The 18,140-nt window shown below is 49.8% G+C and overlaps 1 protein-coding gene across 2 annotated transcripts in view; it reads left to right on the top strand.

Moving 5' to 3' along the window:
* The first annotated feature begins 153 nt into the window (after positions 1-153).
* LOC125704122 (RNA-binding Raly-like protein) overlaps positions 154-18,140 on the top strand; it is a 43,294-nt gene continuing 25,307 nt past the window's right edge. For both annotated transcript variants that reach the window (XM_048969451.1, XM_048969450.1), the window contains exons 1-2: positions 154-393; positions 7,010-7,085. In XM_048969451.1, coding sequence (XP_048825408.1) covers positions 357-393; positions 7,010-7,085 — 113 coding nt within the window. In that variant the 5' untranslated portion in view covers positions 154-356. The remainder of the gene's footprint in view (positions 394-7,009; positions 7,086-18,140) is intronic.

Below are 18,140 nucleotides of genomic sequence, written 5' to 3'. Positions count from 1 at the left end.
CAGAACCAGCTGAGGAGCTGACTTCCCGGTGCCTTACTCCCCCCCCCCCTTTCTCTGCCACCTAAGCACCTCCCTCTTCCCACCCACTTCTGTCAGCCGTGCAATGAGCGACGCCGGTCCCCCGCTCCTCCTCACTTCCCCCCCCCCGCTGCAGTGGAAGAAATGGTACGGCCCGCTGGTACAGCTCTTGGAGTGGTGTCATTGATTCCGTCGTAGCAGAGCAGTCGGCTTTCGGAGGCTGTTGTGGTGAGAACAGAGCGAGAGAGAGAGAGAGAGAGAGAGAGAGAGAGAGCGAGAGAAGGACTCCAGACTCCCGTTAGCTCCTGTTCCTAGCTCTGCTATCGTCTGGCTCTGCTATGACCCTGTTTAAAAGTGAGCACCGCAGCCCCCGACGTAAGTATGCCCGAGAATATCCTCTGTTCCACCCCCCACCCCCCCCGCACTGTCTTTGTCTTTGTGGTTCTGAATGTTGTGGCAGCACAAGGTGTCCCCAGAACTGCGCCGCTGCCAGGCCGGCTGCCACCAGGGCTGGGGGAGGCCACTGTGGGGAGATGCCACGGGAAACCCTCCGGGTCTCTTTCAGCTAGCAGCTGCATGTTACCCGCTAGAGAAGGAAAGGGAGCAGAGCTGGGCCGTTTGTTTTGGTTTGGCTGTGTCTGCATGTATGTGTGTCTATGTGAGTATGTGTGCATATGTATGGTGGTAGCCGGCAGCTGGGTGGGGGTTGTAAAGAGTCTGTCAGCTTTTTTATGAGCAGAAATCACCCTGACTCTGGTGCCTGGGCCTAAAGGGGTCCACAGTTGCTAATCAGGCAGGGAGAGAGCTCAGGGTGAGGAGGTGCAGAGTGGGAATGAGGAGGTGGGAGTGACCCTGCATGTCAGGTAGTGGGGGGTGTTACCCTGGACCGATCGGACGCCTAGTGGGGAGGCGGAGGGGGGGGGGGAACGCATCACTGGATAACGGGCACCGATCGAACGCTGCAGTGGTGCTTCTTTTGTCTGCCTGCCCGCTGCTCCCATCACCCTTAAGGTCACTTCCCACCAGAACCCAGAAGTCCAGAAGCCCCTGGACGTGCTTTAGCACCAGAACTACTGCAGACAAAGGGAGTCCATTACCTTCCGTCAAGGAGAGAGAGCGGCACCGTGAGAGCTGAGGTCAGCAGCAACGCCTGTCCGCCAGGGCATCCTCCTCACAGAAGGGCATGGTCCAGGCGCGCAGGATAAGTTAGGGGCGGCTTGTACTTCTGAGAAGTCAGCGTGTGGCCCTGTGAGCAGGGCGGCAGGGAGCTGTCATTCCATCAATGCCATCAGAAGACCGCTTAACGTGTTAATAGTCATCCCACACCATGGTTTCACATTCTCTCTCTGAGCTGGAGCTTCCTTCTGACTGGGGTCCTGAAGAAGAGCCTCATTCTGCTTGAGTGGACGTTTGATGTCTGGCTCCCTGTGTTTGTTTCAGATTCTATTTTATAAACACTGATGTCGATACATAGAACTTTAAATACCTGCATTGTGATATACAATTTCAAATGCATGCATGTGTCCTTTGACGTCATTTCCATAGAGAATATGGCTGTATTTCAATGTCCATGAGATAAATATCAGCCTCTCTGTGTTCCTGTCTTATATAAACAGCCGTTATGTTTTGCTCTGATCTTTTTGCAGAGAGTTGAATTTCTAAAGAGAACAATGTGTGGGAAACAGGCGATTTGGCAGTTTTAGTTTCAAATCATAGGGGCTGGTGGATGTTCAGGCTGTCTTGAGGTTGGGGGGGGATGATTATCAGCAAGCATTCAGCAGGTGAGGGGGGGGGGTCACCCAGTATGGGCAGGATGTCCTCCTCACAGCAGTGGCGAGAACGATCCCACACAGGACGTTCCCAAAGGTGGTCTCCCCCCCCCCCCCGGTGGACCTCCCATGGCTCCTCCGCTGGTGCACCGGCCGATGTGGGCGTCTGTAGCGACGGGCTTCGCGGGGGAGCATAGCAGATGGCCGCCGGCTCGTCTTCGGGATCGGGATGCGGAGAACGTGTGACGCGTTTCAGCAGGAGATAAGAAGAGCAGCCAGGGACACGGCAGGAAGGACATAAATCTAGCAAATTAAACTGGAAATCTTGAGGACATGGGCTTCCTCAATAGAGGAAAAGTCCAAAGATACTGGCAGGTCTGGCTGGGGGAATGACCAAAACGTCATGGTTCCTCCCCATCATGCTGAAGGGAAAGTATGCAGGTTTGCTTCCCCTTACCTCTGTCCCCCTTACCTGAATCTTTTTTACCATTCAGCTGGACTACACTTTGGCTTTGGGGCAAATGGACAGCATTACCCAGAATGCAGAGCCATTGTGTAATCCTGCTCTGAGCTAAAAGCAGGCCAAAAACATGCAGGTGGTGGGTACCTATAAAAGTGACAAAGTGATATATATTAAAGGATGGTGTTTGGTTGTGATCATGAAGAAATGAAGAGCACCCCCCCCCCCCCATTTCTGCCGACGACATCAGAGGGGGCAGGGCAACAGCTTTTGTGATGTATGTCAGCAGTTTGTCGCAAGCACTTCAGATCCTCATCAGCATCGAGCATCTCTGACTGGTGTTCGGTCTGATCTCCAATCAGTGTTCAGGGCAGCTACAGCCCTGCTTCCTTTCCAGGAGAGGCTAAGTAATCATTTTCTACAAAACAAAATTAAGGGTTCCTGTCACATGCTGCTGGCAGATTAACTGTAAAGGTCTGTTAGCGATGAGGCACCAGGACTGGTCTTCCACTGACTGTAGGGAAATTTTGGATTTAATACTCTCATTATTTCTGGGTGCAGGTCTCACTGTGGGCGCCCCCTCAGGAAATTAGAGGTTGCATGTCATGCATTTTGGTAAGACTGCAGCTCCAGGTGGCTGGACGTGCTTCTCCTCGGGCTGCCCCCTGTGAATCCCCCAGCGGGACTGTTCAGGTGACCTGTAGGAGAAGAAATAACATCAGATCACTGGACCCGAGGTCCCTGTGGGTTGTTGTGACTGAAGCGTCATCTTGCGCCATGGATTGTTGCGCTAGCGACGCGATTGGGAGTTCCGACTCTCTGGGGCATACAACCCTGTGCTGGAAAATTCTAGTAGATTTGTGGGGAAAGTGGGGTCCCCTATTCATGTCAGTCCCAAGCTAATGACAGCCTGAATCACTTTTCTGCCTGTAAAACACCAGAGAGCAGACACTGCAGGAAGGGGGTGGGGCATGCAGAGGCAAGAGAGTAGCTGTGAGGTTGGGCTGAGGTGGCATCTGCGTAATTCTGAGTTTTACCAACACGTTAAAGGCTGGGAAGAGACTGGAGGTGGAGTTTGGCGGCAGGGTAGCAATGAGCCATGGGCCGGTCGCTTCTCTGTATCCGTGACCCAGCCAATCTCGGATCACCCTGACTGAGCCACAGCCTCCCATCTGTTCAGCTCGAGAGGGCTGCTTTTTCAAGTCTGGGGGGTGCTTTGGGGAGAATAAGGATTTTATTTTCAGGATTTTTATTAGACCAAGCGAAAGGGACTTTCTCAGCACCCCCCGCCCCCTCCCTCTTGAAGCGCTAATGAGCTGCTGATTAACCTTAATAGCCTGACTGACACTGAACACGGACTCGTTGAAAATGGCAAAATTGCAAACAAAGCATATTAATTGTAAAACGTATCACTCATGTCGTTCCACCCCGAACGCACATTAAAAGACGAGCGGCTTCTTTACCGTTGGAGTTTGTTATCTGGGCTCAGCAGCCGGGAATGTTATGCTTACGGATTATTCCAGAAACGTTAATTGTATTGCATGGCGTCCCTGTTTACCGGATGCCCCCCCGGATCTGTGGATGCTGTGGGGTCCTGCAGTGGCGTTCCTGATCAGCCCGACACGTTCTCGCGTATCCTGCTCGCCTCACAGCTCTGCTGCTCGACCCAAACGGGCTGCGGATTGAAGGAGCTGTACATGCCACTGCCTGCATAGCAGGGAAATGCTCAGAGCTTCATTTCCTTCGTAATACAGCAGATTTATTCTCTCCCAACAATTCGGCTTATTTGTGAAACAATAGGGAGCTGCCTGTGTGGGTCTCAGTGTTTGTAAATTTCTGTGTGTGTGTCTGTGGGTTAAGTTTATATTACATTATGGAGACTAAATGTCCCTCACAATGTGATAAAAACCTGACATTTTGACATTGTGGGGACCATGCTTGCTTGGTTACTTATGATTATGGTTAGGGCTGGGTGGGGGTTACGGTTGTCATGTTGGGATTAGGATTTTCCACCAGAGAAATGAATGGAGAGTCCCCACAAAGATATAATTGCAAACCTGTGTGTGTGTTTGTGTGTGTGCGCCCATCTCGGGTGTCGGGTGTCGGGCCCCCGCTGTTAATTGTCCATTCCATTAGGCCAGGCCCATTGGCAGCCTGGGGCCCCCTCTCCTGTAAACGTGGGGCCCCTGTGACCAACCATGAAGGATGCTGCTATACCTAGACGTCACCAGGGGCCACAGGGCTATTCTTTGTGTGATGTCTCCATGTCGAATGCTCACCGACCACCCTGTGAAAAGGCCGTGATCCTGCAAACTAACCAAGCTGTGGCAGAGTGGGGGTGGGGGTATTCCCATTCTTTTTTCTCTGATCTCTCCTCTTCATACAGAAGACCCGTAACTGATAGACTTATCATCTCTGTGACAGTGGGCTTTCGGCGCATTAATCTTCCCTCCTCCTCTCCTGCCTGGAAATCGATGGCACAATCATGCCCCCCCTCGGCATGTAGTCGTATGATCCTATACCCACCCGCCCACCCCCAAGGTGATACCATGCATACTGGTTGCCAGGCATTGCATCTATGTCCTGTACAGCCTCCCCCCCCCAAAAGTGACACCAGAGGAAGGAGGTGCAAAGAAAATGCATGTTTTAGCAACCAGGGAAAAGGAAACTTTTGAGCCAACTGTCTGGGGTCGGGTCTCTTTTGGGGCCAAAGTGACCCCGTCCTGAGGCCTTGCCTTAAACCTGGCCCAGCCTGGACTCTAATGCACAAACAGAGGGGTAAGCGATGCGGGGAGCAGAGCCAGGCACTCACTCTATGCGCCTGGCAAAGCTGGGAGGCGGGGCTCCGGTGTGGATAGCCAGGGATAGAGCTGTGCGCAGAGCAGCCTTGTGTGCACATGTTTATTCTGAGAAAGGTACAGGTGGGGTCAGCTGACAGGGAAGAGGGTGGGGTCTGCCTGGCAGATGTGGGGTCAGCTGACAGGGAAGAGGGCGGGGTCTGCCTGGCAGATGTGGGGTCAGCTGACAGGGAAGAGGGCGGGGTCTGCCTGGCAGATGTGGGGTCAGCTGACAGGGAAGAGGGCGGGGTCTGCCTGGCAGATGTGGGGTCAGCTGACAGGGAAGAGGGCGGGGTCTGCCTGGCAGATACTGTCCATTTGAAGTCCTACGCCGAATCAAATATGGGACAGAGAAGCAATTAATTTCACAGTGGCAGATGGAGGGCAATTAGCATCCAGAGAGTTTCATTTACCTGGCCCTGCTGTCGCCGTGGGACTTTGGAGCAGTCGGAAGGGTGAGGCCTCGTCAGACTCCATGCTCCATAAGGCCTGTCCATCTCCTCCGGTCTGCTTAGGGTCTGGGACAGTGACTGTCTGAGCAGGGAGGTGGATAGAGGCTGTGTGGGCTCTGTGTTGGCTGTAGGTTGCATCATCGGTTAGTGATCGACATGTGTTTGTACGTGTGCATGTGTGGGTTATGTAAATATTGATATGATATATGATTTATATGATAAAAGCCTGTTATTTTGACATTGTTGGGATCATTATTCAGTCCCCCCTGAGAGGAAATTTGATTTTATTCAAATCTGCGACCGCAGTCAGAAAACTAAAAACATGATGAGATGTCTTGTATTTTGCTTGGTTACTTATACTGTAGTTAAGGATAGGTCTGGGTCAGGGTTAAGGTTCTCATTGTTGGGGTTATAGTTATGCCCCTAGAAATGAATAGACAGTCCCTGTAAGTGTAATGGCCGTGTGTCCAGATACTTGTGTCCATATAGTTTGCGTGTGTGTATGTATGTGCGCGCGTGTGTTTGTGTGACCATGCAGTTACTCATTACATTCACTGTTCTGCACTGACTGTGACACATCTGCTGTTATTCCATGTCACTGACTTCTGTCAGAAAAACATGGAGATGTGTCCCCTCACAAGGGCCCGTACCGTTTGTTATGGCTGATTGAAACTCGAACAAGACATGCTTAGTGACATCACCCACATTGGCTCATCTTTGAAGCAAGGAATTATTATTTTTAAGTGATTCTGCATGGACCCTACATCATTCTGCTGGGACCTTCTGTTGCATGACCTGAGCCAAAAGCAGGTGTCTTCAGCAACAGGAAGTGCCTTTAAGTCACTGTTCCTTCTGTTCACACCTTTACTACTCTACAAATTCTGGGCTTGTTGTACAGCAGTGTTTCTCACCTCGGGCCTTGGGGATGCCCAGACAGTCCACATTTTTGCTTCCTCCCAGTCCCATATGTCGACTGTCTAGCAGGAAGCTGGGAGGGAGCAAAAACTTGGACCGTCCTGGGGTCCACAAGGACCGGGTTGAGAAGCACTGTTTTAAAGATCATAAGGACTCCCTCTTTAGCCACTAGTAGGCACTGAAACAGACGACCTTAATCAATCTGGAAGTATTATCAACAAGGTGTTTTTGCCACACGGCACTTCTGCTGACTGCTCACACTATTCTGTGTAAACTTTAGACGCTGTACTGTGTGACATCCTAGGAAGGTGGCAGCTTCTGACATTCTGGAGCACTGGTGTCTGGACTGAACAATCACATCATGTTCAAGATGGCTTAGATAATGACAAAAAGTACCTGAAACCCTTGACTCTGACCATGTGCTGCATGTATTCAGTTGCAGCCACATGATCTGATGTTTGAAGGAGCAGGTTCTCTGCACCTAATATTACCTAAAAAATGGCCAATGATCGTATTTAAATGATATGTCTCTTCTTAGCATTTTTTGCTCTTTTACAGACATAAGTATGACTGGAGAGCTTCATTCGGGTCGCCCCAAGGCAGGATCAAAGAGGCCCAGCAGCATGGTACATGGGTAAGTATCTCCTCCCAGAGCCTGGGTCAGAGAACCTCCCCACCAATCCCAACTTGCAGTATCCTATGGGCGTTCATATCACCCATCGCTATGGCAACACCATCTCCATTCCTGTGGCCAGTGATCTTTGGACTTGGAAGGTGGCTGCCTTGGTCACCATCTCCCTTGAGGGCAGATGTTTAGGATCTGCAGGTGACTGAAATTCAGCAGTTGTTGATGTAGTACAATGTCAAGGCAGCTTATCAGATTCCTTAGAGTATTATATGTCTGAGATGGGGGGTGCCAGGGTGGTGCAGTGGTTAGCACTGTTGCCTCACACCTCTGGGACCCGGGTTCGATTCTCCGCCTGGGTCACATGTGTGTGGAGTTTGCATGTTCTCCCCATGTCGTTGTGGGGTTTCCTCCGGGTACTCCGATTTCCCCCCACAGTCCAAAAACTTGCTGAGGCTAATTGGACTTGCTAAATTGCCCGTAGGAATGCATGTGTGAGTGAATGGTGTGTGAGTGTGACCTGCGATGGGCTGGCCCCCCCATCCTGGGTTGTTCCCTGCTTCATGGGATAGGCTCCGGACCCCCCGCGACCCAGTAGGATAAGCGGTTTAGAAAATGGATGGATGGATGTCTGACATGAGTGTTCTGCTTAAATTGGCCCTCATGAGGAGCATTAATTGACTTCATGAAGTTTGGCGATTGAGGTTCACACAGGTTGTGGTTAGGCTTTATAGGAAATCAATAGGGAACTATAGGAAATTAGTCTCATTGGGTCCATTAGTAGTTATTGCTTTGGCAAAGATCAAGCAGGTACTTCTACAGAAGCAGGTAGCCAATGGCGAATGTCGGAAATCAGGCCAGGCGCCGACATGCTAAGCACTCAGTGTCGGCCTCCAGACTGAGCCCTCATGTGGCTCCTGGTTCATGACGCATCATTCTCAACATCTTCCCTTTCTTTTGGACACCTGTTGTCTTCATTTCTTGGTGTTAACCTTCCCCAAAAACAACCTCACCCAGTCCCAGCCTACTCCTTTGTTGGATGCCGTGTTTGTTCACCTCTTAGGAGTATGCTGTCATTTCCATTCAGTGGGTGCGAGCAAAACCGTCGTTAATAATGCATGTGGAGACAACTTCTACATTTTCACTGGTGCGAAGGAAGCTCAGTCTGCCAGATGACCCATTCGGTCTCCTTCCTTCATCTCTCATCTCTCCTACCTTCTTTTCTGTTCTTCTGCATCCAGCACATCGCTGTCCTCTAGCCGTAGTCCAGCCATCCAGACCTTCAGATCCAAGTCTGAAGGAAGACATCTACTATACTGTGACAATAATCATTTATATAATTCTTTCCGGCTACTAGGATGTGTGTCACACCTGTGTGTCTTATGTGGTCCTCAAAGCCAATAGGAAAGGGTTACTGTCAGCCAATGGAAACGGGCCACGGGTGAGAGCACCTTGTGACGAATAGGAGCTGGTCACATGACAGGCCTCGGGGGGGTGGGGTGGGGTTTGGGAAACGAGCCATGCGTACGGACCAGATGCCACCGCTTAATGTACGGTCCAGCGCTCTGTTATTAAAGTGCATAGATGAATCGTGGCCGCAGGTGTGCATCTGTCTGTTGGCCCATAGGGTGATGGTCTCCTGGAATATTACTGACGCTCGAAGGTCAGCAAATGTAGCAGAAAAACATGGAGGTGGAGAGATCCTATCAGATTAATGAAAAGGAAGGCCTCAGTGTAAGGGTAGTAATGTCATAGTAATTTGTTATACTAATATTGTGATTTTGAAAATAAATAATAATAATAAACTTTCATTTGCTGCTTTTCTCCCTAATTATCACACTAGGGTATTTTACTAAAGCAGTTCAGGTGTTTTATAGGATTACTACAATGAGACTTGACCCAACACCCTTCTGTTTAAGGGTATTCCTCAGGCAGTGTATGTGACCCAACACCCTTCTGTATTCCTCAGGCATGGAAAGCTAGCCTAAAAGTCCTAAAGCAGTAATATCCAAATACATGATTCACTCTCAGCTGAGACACATTAAACTCATTAGCATGAAATAAATAATTAAACGCACAAAAGATGATTACAATGCAACATGCAATCAGTTTAAAGTAAATAAGGTATACTGTATTATTTCAGGAAGTAATTAGTTGGAATTACCCAGCAGGCTGGCAGAGGAAGTGTTGTGATTTTGTAGTGTATGGTGTTTTTGCGGGAACTGCTGCACCTATGCAACCTGAGAACATTGAGCTGTTTCCTAGGAAATGAGGTGTCTGGCAGGAGCAGGGTAATGACCCTCTCTGCTGCATGTGTTAGCCACAATGCAAATGCAATAACGGCTGTCCAGGTCACGTCAGCTTTCTGGAGGGGCAGGGAATAGGCGACCCATCAAAAGGTGTGAGTACAGAGCAGATGGTTCCGGTGCCCTTTTGGCCAGAAAGGTGATCCTGTGTGTCTATCCACCAGAGAACCTCTCCGGCTCTTGACCTCAGATATTTGTTACTGGCCCGTGAAAAAAAAATCTAACGTGAACTTCCCAAGTTAGTGTTTCCACGATGTCAGGAACTAGCAACGTCGCAAGGGAGGAGCCCAATAAGAAAATAACCCAACTCCTTCCTGTCCTCTTTTGTATCACATAGCAGTGGTTCTTAACCCAGTCCACTGGGACCCCCAGTCAGTCCACATTTTTGCTCCCTCCCAGCTCTCACCCCCACTTGAACCAAACAACCAGGCAATCGAGAACCCTGAATACCTGGGACTGGTGTGTTTGGAGATGGGTGGAAATAAAAACGTGAACTGGGGGATCCCTTAAGGACTGGGTTGAGAATCACAGTCTCATGGGCACATGATTGGCCCCGTCAGGGCGGACTGGAATGAAAAGACACAAAAGTGAGCTAGTGCACTGGCACTGTGGAACTCGCCATGGGGCCCCAGCACATCGACGTGGCTGTATTCCAGGGAACCCCTCGCGTTCCTTAGCGAGGTGGCTGCTGAGTGCGGCATCTCGAATTGATCTCACCCCTCCCCCGCCTCCTTCTAGGCACCCCAGTGCATCTCAAATGGATCTTTCTGCCATGGGTCACAAAGATGGGCGGCGGACCTTATCAAAAATATTGTGGGTCCCCACATACACACCCTGAAACAAACACACACACACACACACACGCAGCAGTCTATGCAGTCTCTGGGGAGCACACACCCCTGAGGCTCAGGGTGTGACAAGTCACCAAGAAAGAGAGAGCGAGTGAAAGAGAGAGATGTCAGCCGCTTGGATATAATATTGCAGACTGTACCTTCTGGGGCCATTTTAGATCAATCTGTCTGAAACGTCTCACTGGGAGAGCTTTGGAGAGACTGGTCAATACAGCTCTGTGTCCAGGCCGAGGATGAGAAAACTGCAGGACGCCAGCTTGGGTTTTGTCTCCTCTTTAGATAGATGAGAGGAATGACCATCTGAAAAGCTGAATGAGTGCTGCTACAGGCAACAAACAGGGCAAGGAATACTCTGCAGACACAAATGGAGACTCGGCTAGATTCAGCTCCAAGTTTCTTAGAAATTGTTTTCTGGCTGTAGTGCAAATGGATGTTAGTTAATGTTTGTCTGAAGTGCTGCTTTGGCAGGGAACTTGACACTCACTTGTAGAAAACGAACTGTTGATGACTGTGTCTATTTATTTGTTTGTATAGTTTTATGAAACAGAGGCACTGGAATTGGGGCTCCTAGCCTTTTGATGACTGTGGACCGGCATACATCATTTGAAAAATTCACAGACTGGTAAAATTTGTCTGTATACTGGTGGATGATGGTGAGGAAAGGTGTGCATCTACTTTTTTTTAGATGTGATCAGGACGTGCAAATGTCAAGGGCCGTATAAAAGGCATAGCTTCAACCTATATAGCTTATTTTTCTAAATTAACTAACCCTTCCCCCAAACCCTAACTTTCTGCACCCTGGTGGAATATTGGCACCGGTTTGTGGACCAGGGATTGGAATCCCCTGAATCAGATCACCATATTTGGTTCAGGAATTAATCTGCTTGTGTAATCCCTACACAGGATGCATAGTAATTGGCATTAAAACAACCAATCAATACATTCAATCGTGACGCAGCTCCAATCCAAATTTAGGATTCATTAACATATAAGGTGTGTTCCTATTGGGTACGGCCCGGCTATGGCCCCAGGCGGCCACGTGGAGAGGTACGCCTCTGCTCTGTACAGCTTTACCAAAGTAATTACTTTGGCAGTTAATTCCCTCACCTGCTGTTCCCGGTGCCAGTCGGGCACCTGTTGAAATATTTTGCTACAGTCCTCAGGGCTTCAGCGTTCGGGGGGTTAGGCACCGTGGACTTGGGAGAAAATGGTGGTTTGTTAGGAAAGTGGCATGAGGGGAGAGAAAGATCTGAGCGGTGGAGGTGTGGGTCCAAAAATGCAGGGAACCATCGATCCCTTGGGCCTAAGACTGAGGTGGCATCAGATGTATACAAAAGGAGCCAGGAGTTCATTCTGTAACCAGCTCCCCCCCCAGCCCCGATTAGGAAATGTTTGCTTGCCTGAGCATGTAGTGCGTGACAGAAACACAGCCTGGGTCGTGCTGCTCAATCCCAAGCAAGGAAAGTTCTCCGGTCGGCTGGAGATGGATGTGGTGCAGCCAGCAGCTTATATACAGTATGAATGATGCAGGGGCCCAGGTGCTGACGGCCGGCCCAGCTCAGCGTGTGCCACTGATTCGAGGTCGCTAATTTAACCGGGACACCAGGAACCAAAGTGTGTTCCGGCATAAATGTCCGAAGGAGCTCGGAGGGGCAGGTGTGGGAGTGATTCCAGGCTGATCCAACGGGCGTCGCGGAGGTCTTGGGCTGCTGCTTGCTATGATGATTGCATTGGTTTAAGGATTTTGGTCGAGCCGGTTTGTTCCGGATACTTTTCTTTTGTGACTTGGGATCCACGTGAGTTTGCGGTAGAGGTCAGAATCTGAGGGTGGAGGTGACCTTTTCTGCAGCTACTTGCACCCAGCTACATGTAGGGTGTTATTATATGGATGCTTAACTTGTCAATTCCCCCCCCTCGCCTCCCGCCTCCCGCCTTGTCTCGGTCCACAAAGCACTGTGGTGCTCTCCCCTTTCTCTGTGTCCGTCTCCCTTCATGAACCACTCTGCTCCTCCATGCCCCATTAAACACCATTTACTACCTTAAAGGCCCTTGAAGCGCAATCAGGACTCACACACACTGTCCTCGGGACTCGCATACACTGTCCTCGGGACTCGCACACACTGTCCTCGGGACTCACACACACTGTCCTCGGGACTCACACACACTGTCCTCAGGACTCGCACACACTCATAAGATTGGCGGGAGGGCACACAGAAATGCGACGCGCTTCTCCTGAAGATACTCAACAGCACTAACACACACTCTAATCATACTTGTACGCGACATGCACAAACACACCCAGCCACGCTACACGCAAGCACATGACCTTGAGAAAACACAGCACTAGGAACACAGACGTGCACAGTGACATATGCACGGCAACACAAACACACCGATACTCATGTAAAACATTTCAAGCGCAGATAAATAACACACAGGCATACATACAAACATGTGCATGTATGAAAACAATCATGTACAGACACGGTTAGTCTATTTAAAGGCATTTCACTGCAAAGTGGCGTTGCGTATGATTGCGTATGTCACAAATAAAACATGGTTCTCCTGTCACACACACATGTTCATACCCCCGTGACACAAAGGCAGACTGGGTGTGTGACATTCCTGCTGGTGACGCGGCGTCTGTGATTTGCCGCGGTGCTGATTGACCACGGAGTCTGACATTTCCCGGCCGCGGGGTCAATCTCGCTCAGGTTTTCTCGCTGGCAGGATCGTTTCTCAGCAGGTCTTTTCCACTCGCCACCCAAATCCATCAGAGAGCTTATGTGCAGACAAACCAACCTGAGGCCCACGGAACCCATCTGCTCTTCTGGTGTCTTCCTACAGGGTTTCTTAGCGGTTTCAAACTGGGGCCTTGTACCAGTGAGGACGGTGCGGGTGCAAGATGCGTTTCTGCATGTGTCCACTAGGGGCTCTGTAATCGTGCTTCTAGCTGTGTACACTGTGTACAGACTCAGGCTGCTCATTAACTGATCAGGCTATTTATATGGACAATTTGCACATTTTGCACATTTCTGTTTGTTTTCTTTTACTATTTTATTTATATATTTACTTCTTTTTACTCATTACTTCACTGTAGGGAGTGTTCAGGGAAACTCGTTTCACTGGCTGCATCCACTGCTGCATGCTGTACTGTTGGCCGTCTGATAAATAAACTTAGACTTGATTTGATTTATGGTGCCGCCCTGCCTTTGTGTGTGATCCAGGCATACTCTCCTCTCCTGACATACACCCAGGTCCGGTTCTGTATAGAATCTGCCCCCCCCCCCAGGAGTCTCATCCTTCTAAAACCAGGAGTGGAGGTCGGATGAGCAAATGTCAGAGCTGTCAATCATCTCTGGACTTTGGCCAGTTCTCCTGAGGCCATCCTGACTAAAAGCCTATTATACTGCTTAAAGACTTCAGGTGTGACCCATGCTGTTCTGTTGTGCCTATAGAGAGATCATCAGTATAGGCCAGTGGTTCTCAAAGTCGGTCCTCGGGCCTCACTGCCCTGCTTGTTTTCCTGCCATCCCTGCCCCACACACAAGTCCCAGCTGTCTTTCAGCTTCTGATTGACTGAACACACCTGATCCAGGTAATCAGCAGTGTGTAGGGCAGGGGATAGCTGGTATAGGCAAAGGGGTACCCAGGTGTCTCATTTAATGTTCTCTTTTCATTGGTTGGTCCTGGTTGCTTATTTAATGTCCTCTTCTCATTGCTGGTCTATTAGATTATGCTCATATTTGTGGGCCTTGGTTTTTAAGGTCTTGCTCTGATTGGTGGGTGCCTGCGTCCATTAAAGTGTGACCCCTGTGGGCTCATTGCTTTGCGGACACATGACCCTCTGCCTGCTTCATCGACAGGTTTAAGGCTATGGTCTGACTGGAGATGGATCTGCTTCCTAACACAGTGCCAGAGGCTAAAGTAGGATTCATAGCATAAATATCCAAGAGGCACCAAGTTGTCTTTGAATCTGTGAGTTACCCTGGGGGGTTTCGGGGGGGTGGAGGAACTCAGAGGTGTTTAGCTTAGTTGAGTTGAAGTGATTGAGTGTCTCGGTGCTGGGAAAGAAGTATTCCAGAACTTTCTTTTCTGCTTCAAGATGTGCCTGCTGTTCACTTCTTCAAAGCTGTTTGGGTGGGGGGGCGGGGGTTGTGGATTAATGGTGGCCAGAGGTTTACTGCCTCAAAGCCCTCTATCCACTACCGGGGCCCCCTGGAGGTCAGCGCTGCCCTTATTAGAGGACTGGGGATTTATCTGGTTCCCTAGGCTGTTATTAAACACATCAGTTGGGAATTTTTGGGGGCTGCATTGCCTGCTTTTACAACTTCAAAACCTGAGGGGTTCTCCTCATGGGGAATCATCTGAGGGGGGCGTTTAAGCCACCCTACACCCCCTCCACTGCACGGTCTTTGGTCCCACTGTCACAGATCGCCCTACTTGTTGACCTCCATCTGTCACATGAAGCATCGCCCTCCAACCGACGCTGCCTATGGTTTGTTCCTGTGATGCGAAGAGTGATTTTTTTTTTCACAGTGTGTTTGTTTCTCTCACTTTGACGGGGGGGGGGAGAGAGATGCCTGAATCCTTAAAGCTGTGGGAACATGAAGCACTCAGTGTGTCGCTAGGTTGCAATTTTCCCCGCTGCGTTCCTCCCAGCTTCTCAACCGGGGAGCGTGCCACCGACCCGCTGCTCGCTCTCTGCCGCGCCGCCGTTGGCAAGAAAGCAAGGGGCAGGACAAAAGGGAACGAAACGGAGGTCGCTAACTTGTCTGAGAGCCCGGTGACTTCCCCTCTGTGGCGGAGGGCTGGACGTGGCCCTCGGGCCTTGCCATTAGCCGTGAGCAGGCCCTCGGTGCTCGCGCAAATGTGTGCCACTCGTGTTTGCTGTGGATTCGTCCTGAAACACTATAATTGTGTAGCTGCCTGGCTGGCGAGTGCTCAGCGGACTGCTTATCCAATTTAGCGTCTCAGCAGGCACCGTACTCCGGCGCCACGGCAACGCGCTGTCACCGTCGACGATGACATTCAGGGCTGGGGAAGGTTACCGGCCGACCGCCGTCATCCCGGAGACAAAAAGAAAGAGCCTGAAATGACTTCCTTTTTGGCCAAAAGCAATTGCGATTCCTCTTGACATGGTTGTAGGGCGTTTGGTGCAAACTTCAGATTCGCTTCTTTATTTCCCTGCTCTGAGCCCTTGAGCCTTTCGGTGACAGCAATAGGAGATGTCCGCCATGCCACCTGCTAGATATTTGTCACATGCCTCGGTGGCTGTCACAGGAATTAGGCCCTGGGGGTGAGGACAGACCTGTCTCTGGTGAGGCACAGATCAGGTCAGCTGAGCTGAGCACCATGTGGGACGAGTGGTCTGGCTAACTGTAAGCCTGGACACAGTGAGTGTGTGATTTATATCCACGTACCCAGGAATGCAGGCATGCACATGGACACACGGGCACGTCTATAGGCATCAGCCCTCTGTAGTTTCTGTATATGTGCTTCTCTCTGTGAAAAGTCCTTTCTGCCAAGACGAGGACTTGTTTACGTGCAAGCGTTTCCTGTGCAGTCAACCGTTTCTGCCTGAGCTTGGACTCATTTTCAGTTTCTAATGATAAATTACACCCTGGCTGAGCTCAGTTTTACCAGGAGGCAGAGTCTTACCTTGCTGTGTGGTTCTGACTAGGGAAGCAAGGCTCTGAATTCCAGGGTGGGTGGAGTCGCAGCCTGATTTGACCAATGGGAGTCAGCCGAGTAACCAATGGGATGTGGTAACCCACTGGTGATTGATGTATATTGGCAAGGTCATGTTTCATGGAGGATATTGCTGGGTTAGCATGCATTTTTTGTTTGGTCGCAAACATTAAAAGAGAATAGCTTTGAAAGTGTCTTGTTAGTTTATAAAAGCTCCTAGAATTTGCGAAATCTTTGTGTCTATTGCTATTATTCTCAGCATCTTCTTAGAATCGCTGTAATAACGGGTCTTCAGAAACATCAGGGGGAGACAGTGAGGTGCAAGGAGTCATTTAGCTATAAATCTGAAATCGGGGGGTGTCTCTCATATTTCCCTTAAGGGGGGTCAACAAGACGGCTGGGGGTGGCAGAGCTGGAGGTGAGTGTTGGGGGAGGGAAGATAAAAGGCAAGAAAAAAAAAACGCTGAAATGGAACAGAAGAGAAACATATAATTTACTCCCAGTCCCAGTGTGTTTGTCATTTTTTTTTCTTTGGTAGAAGTGAGCTGCCTCCAGTGACTGTCATCTTAAATCAGGCCTTGGGGGGTAAATGAGCTCGGTCCAGTCAGGCAGATCAGGCCGCGACGACATCGGACTCATGTTAGTCATGTAGGATGGGTCCAAACGCTAAGAATAATTTTTTAATGACCTAGGTACCTAACTTGATTTTAAATGGCAATAAAAGAATTCTAATTAGTTTATTTAAAAGACCTTAATTAAAAAAATATCAATTATCTCTTTTCATTAGCGCCTGTATTATTTTAGCTACAAAAATTAGATGACTTGAAAACTTTTAATATCTTAGAAATATTTTTTTCCCTCTTGTAGAGCTTGGTGTTGGGGTGGTGGGTGTTGGTGTGTAAAGGGGGGGGGTTGGGTGATTGTGAGGCCTGCTGGGGGGGGGTGAAGGTATGATGGTGTTCTCGGAGGCTTGGTGTGAGTGGGAGTCAGGCCGTCCTGGTCCCCTAGGTGTCTTTTTGTGTCACAGATGGTCCCCATATGTGTCCTGACCCGGTTTTGGTGACGTGAGAGTGTCCTTTCAATGCACATGCTCAGTTTCCCCTTGTTCCACTTTCTCGGAGATTTACCGCAGTAGCTGCCCTGGTCACCTGCTGTCCGGCCTGCCTCCCTCTCCCCCTTCACCACGTAAACTGGAGCCAAAATGGCAGCGTGCTTCCCGCTTCCTGGAGCCGGGCCTGCCCTTTCTGCGCGACCACACACTCAGCCTCCTTCTCCTTCTCCTAGGCCTCTGCTTTGGAGTCTTCAAAGTCCTTGAGAAACAAAAGAGCGGCGAATTCAGTGGCCTTTAAGTAAAAACTGCGGCCCTCGAGTGGAAATTGAAATGATATGGTCAGGAAGGGGCTGGTATTTAGGGTCGCTCCCGTTCCATTCACTATGTAAATTGCAAGCGGTGCTGACATTTAGTCTGCAGCTGCGAGGAGAACGAGGGAGCAGCGCAGGGAGGTGTGTGTGTGTGTGTGTGTGTGTGTGTGGCTGGGAAATGTGATGGACCCAGGCGTTTCTGCCTCCACACACAGACTCAGACACACTCAGAGCGAAATACAGCTTTGATGCTCTAATTCATTCCTATTATTTCCATTTGAATAACATCAGGCGCTGTGTAGTCAAGGCTCTCAAAAGATATACATTGCATTTTAGGTTATAATAAATGAGTTTTTTCATATATTCTGGTGGTCACATGACCATTAAATGGTATATTTGGATGTTCTTGTTTCGTTCCGCTGCCTGATTTCACAACCCCCTTCTTTTGGGACAATGACCCCTTAACACTGTGCCCCCGTACCTTTTACACACTAAGCTTCAGCTACGTGATGCTGCCCTCAGCTGGCCACGCCTCCAGTACTCGTCAGACAGTCAGACAGGCTGCATTTTAAGGCTCCTTTCTGGATACTGTGGCTCTTCATGATGGAGCCTCTTTGTCTTTCCCTTCCTGAAAGCATTACATTGACGTAACGCATCGACATAACACATTGACGGTCTGTTGAATCTGAAAAAAGTGACATGGTTTCTGTTGCACAAGGTTACTGGCTGCCTGTTAAAATGGCCTGGTTCGATTTCCACTCACTGGGGCAATTTGGGTAAATTCCCAGCCTAGAAGTTCCTGAGATTCCCTCATTCCTCGTCAATTCCCATCAGTGCCAATGTATTCCTGCGGC

The sequence above is a fragment of the Brienomyrus brachyistius genome, chromosome 11 (genome assembly GCF_023856365.1).
Source record: "Brienomyrus brachyistius isolate T26 chromosome 11, BBRACH_0.4, whole genome shotgun sequence".
In the NCBI taxonomy this organism is placed as follows: domain Eukaryota; kingdom Metazoa; phylum Chordata; class Actinopteri; order Osteoglossiformes; family Mormyridae; genus Brienomyrus; species Brienomyrus brachyistius.
This window is presented reverse-complemented; position numbering and strand designations above follow the sequence as displayed.